The sequence below is a fragment of the Montipora capricornis genome, chromosome 3, assembly GCF_036669925.1.
Source record: "Montipora capricornis isolate CH-2021 chromosome 3, ASM3666992v2, whole genome shotgun sequence".
In the NCBI taxonomy this organism is placed as follows: Eukaryota; Metazoa; Cnidaria; class Anthozoa; order Scleractinia; family Acroporidae; genus Montipora; species Montipora capricornis.
Window position 1 is genome coordinate 60,529,396 of NC_090885.1, and position 7,500 is coordinate 60,536,895.

At 41.8% G+C, this 7,500-nt stretch overlaps 1 protein-coding gene across 2 annotated transcripts in view; it reads left to right on the forward strand.

Moving 5' to 3' along the window:
- The window catches only part of LOC138043568 (uncharacterized), an 80,923-nt gene that overhangs the window by 25,923 nt on the left and 47,500 nt on the right, over window positions 1-7,500 (forward strand). For both annotated transcript variants that reach the window (XM_068889923.1, XM_068889922.1), the window contains exon 2: window positions 5,021-5,130. In XM_068889923.1, the coding sequence (XP_068746024.1) occupies window positions 5,037-5,130 (94 nt within the window). In that variant the 5' untranslated portion in view covers window positions 5,021-5,036. The remainder of the gene's footprint in view (window positions 1-5,020; window positions 5,131-7,500) is intronic.

A 7,500-nucleotide genomic window follows, 5' to 3' on the forward strand; every position in this document is an offset into this window, starting at 1 on the left:
TTGATTTCACTCATGAAAGATCAGGTACGCTTCAGGTGTAGGAGACGTACTAGACCGGGATTAAAAGATACATCTTAGTGAAACTTAAGCTTACCATTTAGCGATGCAATGACTCTCGTCGATGAACACACATGCATTTTAAAATTTTTTGTTCCATTCGGCGAAAAATGTGTTGATAGTCGTTGAGAATCGCCTCGGGACTTCCTAGCCTGCGTAGCAGCCGTTTCCTTTCCTTTTCCAGGCGGAGATAGGACAAGCGAGCGAGCGCCTGGCGCGAGCAAAAAAATAGAGAGAAGTGGGGACGGGGTGAGTGAGAAGGGGGAGGGGGTGGGGAGGAAATCTCACTCACCCCGTCCCCACTTCTCTATATTTTTTTGCTCACGCCAGGCGCTCGCTCGCTTGTCCTATCTCCGCCTGGAAAAGGAAAGGAAACGGCTGCTACGCAGGCTAACGTTTAGATCGCAATTTTATCTCGTTAGCACAGTATCTTCTTCATTTCATGGTTCTGGTTTATTTCATTATCGCCTCCTCGTTATGTAATTTAGTTAATTAAGTTTAGTCTCTCGGATTACGGTATATTTGAGGGGGTCTGAGGAAATGATTGAGTTTATATCGCTGTTGTGATCGTGATTGTGCTATCCCAAGCTTTACGTATCCATCGCTGTGTTTTTTTTTTCAAGTACTTAGGAGCTTCACCAAAGTAATTCGGTTTATGTTGTTTCCATGCTTGTTTATTTTTACTTATTAGTTTCCCGACGTATACATTATGTTAAATCGCTTCATCGCTATTCATCTATTGTATTTAGTTGCGCATTATTCTTAGTTCTGTTGCGTTTTCAATTGCCTTTTAGTTCGAACCGTAATCGTTTATCATGACAACCACATCGCTACTCTTCTACTTGGGAATAAATAGTGTAAATTTTCATTGACGATTCTGCACGTGTTGGTTTACGTTAAGCGTTCAATTTTGCTCCTAATTTACAAAGCTACGCTATCCCGTGACCTTTCGAAGGTAACATTGTGTTGCCACCGATTTCCAGGGTGAAGAATCAGTGCTAGCTTCTTTTGGGTGAAGATCTCTGTGTTTCCAGTGGCACTTATATTCTACAGTGCTCAGTGGTCCTCAGTGTTATACAGTGCTCAGTGTTAGAACACTGGCATTTCTGAATATTCTGAATATTGTCGCTCCAAGGAATGGCTTTGACTTTGCAATCCAAAAGCCGTTAGAGATCAATTCCAGTTTGTGGTGGGTATGGCTCACAATCCACTTACATGCATTGCAAGCACTGACTTCATGAAGTAGCCCCACTCTCTGGCATTTTAGGGTTCCATTGTTTGTTTACAATTTCTGGGATGTTAGTGCTTATGCTATTCTCTATTTTCGAATTCCCCACAGTACATTTCGTTTGCCCCCCAAATAAATTTTACATAAACTATGGTTTTCAAATGCTCTTGGGGACACTGCATATTCCCAAGGGCATTTGAAAACAATAGTTTATGCAAAATTGGGGGAGGGGGCAAACAAAATGTACTATGGTGCATTATTATATGGCTCTGTCTTACGAGGACTGGGAACTACAAAATTCACGAATTTGATTGGCTAAAATCGATATTGACCGCGGTCTAGATTTTCCCATCTAGACCGGCATCTAGACCGGTAATGTTTTGCGGTGAAAAGATACAAACTAAAATGCAAAAATATTGAGTATTTTCTTCTCCCAATATTTATTTATGGCAGTGCCAAACAGCATGATGACAAAAGAGAGGATAACGAGCAAACTTTGACAGAATTAAGATCAGCTCATCGCCGTTCGCAAGCAAAATGTCAGTTAGTACAAACCAGTTACATTACACGAATTAAATTGTTCTTGTTTGGCCATATAATAAACATCTTATTAACCGAGCTAGGTCGGTCTGTATGGGAGAATCTTGACCTCGGTCGCTGGTACAGACCTCACTGCGTTCGGTCTGTACTGGCGACCTCGGTCAAGATTCTCCCATACAGACCTTCCGCTCGGTTAATAAGAACTAATTAAAAAATGGAGAATGGCTTGTACCAACTTTGTGACATTTTTAGCACTATCAAGTTTTCTTGAGAAGACTCTCTTGCACTTTGAAGCGGTTATGAACCCCAGTCCTCATATTGCCATTGCTTTGTCGTGGCGCTTTCAATGTACTGAAAGACAACAACTTCCAAAACTTCTTCCATCAAAATGTTTGCTTCAGTCTTAGAAGCTCTTGTAGTTTATTCTTAATTCGTTAATACCACTCCCATGCTTGTTTTCATTTGATTTAGCAGTTTCATCAACTTTATCTGTCTGCTTCTGTAGCTGGTAATTGGCACATTACCTCTCATCTGGCAGATTAGTGTCTTCGGATGCAGGGACACTGATCTATGACTATATGTGTTCAATTTTTTTTGGAAGGGGTGTTTTACTTTCTCAATCAACAAATCCTTTTCATGAAGCGCTTCACTTTGGCTACACTCTCATATACATGGACACACTCCACATTGCAGAGATTCCACATATTAAACCATCAGTAAATAAGCGACAATCACGAGGCTCTACCAAAAGGGGTACTTGTTCCCTTTAAATATTTGCTTGGGTTGCCTTGTTTTCCAAATTACTTTCAAACTTGTTCCCAGCTTTCTGATCTCTAAAATTGTTTTAAATTGTTTATGCTCCCTTTTTCCCTAAAATAGTTTGACAGCAGCCCAGTCAAAATGTTTTCGAGTAGTACTGAGGCAAGCTGGCTATAGTAATGAGCAGGAGAGGCCTTCGGACTCTGCTGTAAGGGCCGGAGCCCCTTGCATAGTTTACAGTGATGAACAAAACCTCGAAACAACCTCATCCTGAATACCAAGTCTGACAAATGTGAATTTGAAGTAAGCGGCAGATATTGTGTTGTAGACGGCCAAATAGCCGACTGCCGGCACATATTGACTGGGCTGATCGTCGTTATTGTTTCCCAGTTCAATGAGCCATGTTCCCTTATTCCCTAAAACCCCTGGGAGGCCGGTCTCAATCAACGAGGGACTTGTAAGCGGTGAGGCCCTGTTTGTCGTATTCAGTGGAGTGGTACATTAAATGGATAACCGAATGGCGCCGAGGAGTTGAAATTGTTCATGATCTTGACTTCATCGAATATGGATTGGGATTAATAAATTGTCTGCATCGTCGGTTTTGTCTTTCTACTAATATAAACGTCATTTGATTTAACTGCAGCGGCGATTTCTATCAGCGAAGACTTCAAAACCGTAAACGCGCTCAGTGAAACTCCATGCTCCTGCAAATATTTATTGAGTTCTGCGATATTTCTGTGCGGAAGTCCCTCTTTAATAGTCATCTGCTTAGACATGTTGAACCTGGAACTGTTGCTCACAGGACTGCTTGCTGAAGTTCGCTAGACTTATTCGTCGTTTTCGAACTAGTAAAGGCCCACTGACAGAGGAGGTTAGATTTACACACACTCGAATCACATTCATTCTGTTTCGTTACTGGCCTCAAAGTGCACAAATATATGACAATTTAATACATGGAGGTATTCGTAATAACATAATGCAAGGAATACATTTCGTTTTCGTCCGCCTAGCGATCCTAGCTGTAAAAAACCTGACTCACCCCCGTAAATCTTGTCGACATAGGAGAGTAAAACTATCGCGTTCCACACCAAATCCTAACCATCGAAGTAACTAGTGTCTCTGTTGGGTCACTTCAAAGTCCCACACAAAAAGAAACTAACATTCATATGTCCGATCTGCTGGAATGTCCGAACTCTCGCGGTTTGTTTACACAAAAAGTCACGTGATACTACATGTGAAAGCTGACGCTCAAAGGTGAATTAGCTATTAGAGACCTTAGATCGAGGTTTTGCGATTTGCAGTTGGCGGTTTCATGTTAGCTGTCTGCCCATATTTGGACTTAAGATTCGCGGGTTAAATAGCCGGCTGCCATGTTTGTTTTCATTCGTTCGTTCACTTCTGTTTTAGCTGAGAAAAGTAAAGTCAAGTCTCTTGCTTACGAGCCAGAAGGCCCATCAGGCCGGCACTTACTAGGAGTATTTCTACTCCCCCTGGATAGGATGCTAGTCCATCGCAGAGTTATCCCCAGCATTAAATTCGCCGGTACCCATTTATACACCTGGGTGGAGAGAGGCACCGTGAAAGTAAAGTGTCTTGCCCAAGAACACAACACAATGTCCCCAGCCAGGACCCGAATCCGGACCACTCGATCCGGAGTCGAGGACTCTAACCATGAGCTAAATTCAAAATGGAGAGAGAAGAAAAATTGCAAAGAAAGATGCAAATTGCGCAAACACAGTTTGAACAGAACCCCTGTGATGAAATCGAAAATATTCTTGCAGAATAGTCTCGAACTGATTGCAATAACGGGAATTTGTTTTGAGGTGACGTTCTCGTTTCCGTTCCCGTCGTCGTTGCTAAGGCTCACTAGGGAGTTTACGCAGAACGACGACGCCGCCAATCAGCTGCAGGCCCGGGTTGCTCGAAGCATGGTTAGCGCTAACCGGCGTTAAATACCATGGAAACCTATAGGTTTTCATACCTCTTAGTCCACGGTTAGCGCTAACCAGGCATCGAGCAACCGGCCCTTGAACGTCGCCTAAAAACATTATTTCCTGTTAATGTAACAATTTCGTTATAACCCTAAGTTGTTCAAAAAGGAAAGTGTGTATCAACATTGCAGGACTAAAATTGGCATGAACAGTGTGGTTGTTTGGGAAAAATTATAAAATGTTTCATCAGGTTTTCAAGTCCTCTTCACAACCTCAAATTTGGTCAAGTCACGTCGTTGTGAGGACGAGGACGCGAAGAAATGTACCAAAATGAATATTAAACGCACGTGCAGGGCGTGCAGGGCGTGCAGAGCTTTTGATTTTGCTCATTAAACCCATTGTTTTGTGGCGTTCCCGTAGCCGTCATCGTTGTCCTTGCGTAAGCTCCCTACTATTGCGCCGGAGTCTTCCTCAGTTAGTAAATTACACTTTTGTCCCATTTTAGGCATTTGCTGCTCAAGATGATCAAGTTACGGAAACTGACATTAAGCATTTCTTTTGGTGCAGTGTTGCTGTTGCTGTTTCTGTTGAGGCAGTACACAAAGGTCCCTAATGGTGCGTAAAATAATTTTTTATAGCGATATTTCTTTTACGGTTTACAAACATTGACGTTACATTTCTTTTGATATTCCCATTTGCCAACCACCTGCAATTAGGTTCTCGTTGTCGTATTAATAGCAATGGCTGGAGTCACGAAATGTCAAAGAAATGTTGCTTGAGAGCGAGGCTAGTGAGTCTCATTAGCACATAAACAAAAGAATACATTTTTGGCCGCCATTTATGCATTCGGCCAAAAAAAAACCGGTCGAACTTCTGACTGAAATACGGAAAATGAAACTTTTTTTCCTGCAATCTCGGCACTTTTCCTGCAATTTTACCCATTTTTTAATTTTAGAATAACCGAAAGTGGAGTTTCAAGCAATCGTTGTAATAGGGTTCAGATTCTCAAACATAACAAACAGACCAACTAAGGGTAGTATCATAAAAAATTTAATGGCTACCTGCTCTTTTTATCGTGAAGTTGTTCTTTCTGTCTGCTTGCGAATTCGCCGAGACACTTCAAAGTGTATGACTTGTGTTCTTCCTTTCCTGTAATCAGGATCACGAACGGTGCATTTAGTGGGCTTTTGCGTTTTATCGCTCTTTGTAGAGATCGGCAATATGCTCAATGACACTTCCAAGTAAATAACTTTGGTAGAGATCCATGGAATGTTCCCCTACGAGGCATACTTCGTTTCACTCCCCATCATGTCTTTTCAATGCCCTGCTGTGGGCTCGTTTGTCTGGGTCGACGAAGTTTAGGCGATGGTTAACTGTGAGATGATGTTAGCCCTTGTCTTGTAGGCAATTGTAAATTTTCCGGCTACAGGTAGCTAGGGCTAATATTTTTTCAAGGAAAGTTTACTGTCAGAAAATTATGTGTGCTGGCGGATTGAAGTGCAGTTTTTTCTTGAGCATCGCGAAACATATCCATCTCCCGATGCACTTTGTCTTTGCCAACGGACTGCGTTTCCACACAAGTTTTAGACACGGAAGACGAAAAGTAAATTGTTTTCTTGCACCACTCTATGCACCGCTCGGGATAGGCTATATGTTCAAATCTCCCTTTGCTGATGCTTTTACTTCGGTAGCCATATTGATTATTACGAAGACACAAGTTTGCCTCAAAAGAAGGGAAACATGAAACGATTTTAATTGCAATGAACTCGTGCATTAAAGTTTCCCATGAAAGATGCATCGATCAGACTGTAAGCCTGGTCTACTCTTCCACGCAGTGAACTTATAAGTGTGCCGCACCCACGGGGTATGAAGGAAAAGCACGCCACAGTTCTCAGCAATACTGGAAAACCTAAAACTATCACAGGGACTAACCTTAAGCTTAAACAGTGCCTTTAGTCGTAATTAGGGTTATGGTTAGCATTAGTAAAGGGATAGGTTGTTTCAAGAGTAGTAAAACAGGGATCTCTGAACAGTAACCTGCGAGTGTAAGTTCGGTTGTAGTTGCTCGGTGCGGCACGTGTGTATAATTACGTATCATTCTTATCTAAATAGTCACTCAGAATTCAAAATAAATATCCTTTACATGGTGTGAATTAGCAACTTGATACGTTAGCTCAGTGGTCAAGAACAGGGACAAGTAATCCAGAGGTTTACAGTGGGTCGGAATTCAAGGCAAGCTGCGAATGACATCATGGGATAAAATGGCAGAAAAAGCCGAGCGGGATTTGGAAAAAAGGACACAACGAAGGGATAGAAAGAGGAAAGCTGGGACGAAAACGAGTAACGGTGTGGGCGATGTAGGGATAGAAGAGAGAGAGGGAGGGAGAGAGAACGAGAGGGAGAGAGAAATGAGATCCATTTTTATTCATCCAACAAACTGGCCATGTATATATTCGATTCTCTTGGATGGATGGACGGACCGACCGACGGACGGACACGTATTGTTCTACAAAACAATAGCGCGAATGAATCATTAATTTCTTCTGTATGCATGATGAAGTAGGGGCCTGTACGGAAATCATTCCTAAAATAACCTTTGTTTAAAAAGGCTACGAGAACTTGAATTTTTTTTTTTGACGGTGAAGCACCGATTATTCAGTTTGAAGGTGAATCAAACTTTTTGCTGCGTTAACGATGTATTTCATACTTGTGAACCTCATTAGATTTGCAGACTTCTGTCTTCTCCTTAAAATGTCTTCGTAAATAAAATTATGATAAAAGGTCGAGAGTGTTGCTCTGTTTGAGTTATGAGTGCGAGTTGTGGATCGCCACAAACGATGTTTCCCCGCGCGCGTAAAACGGTGGAGCCTGATCGCGGGTTATTCGCTCTTTTAAGTTTTACTTTTCGCTTACATTTTGTTTGAACAAATGTATTAAATACAGGCCGGACTTGGCATATTCTTTTAATGTAATTCTGTTATAAAA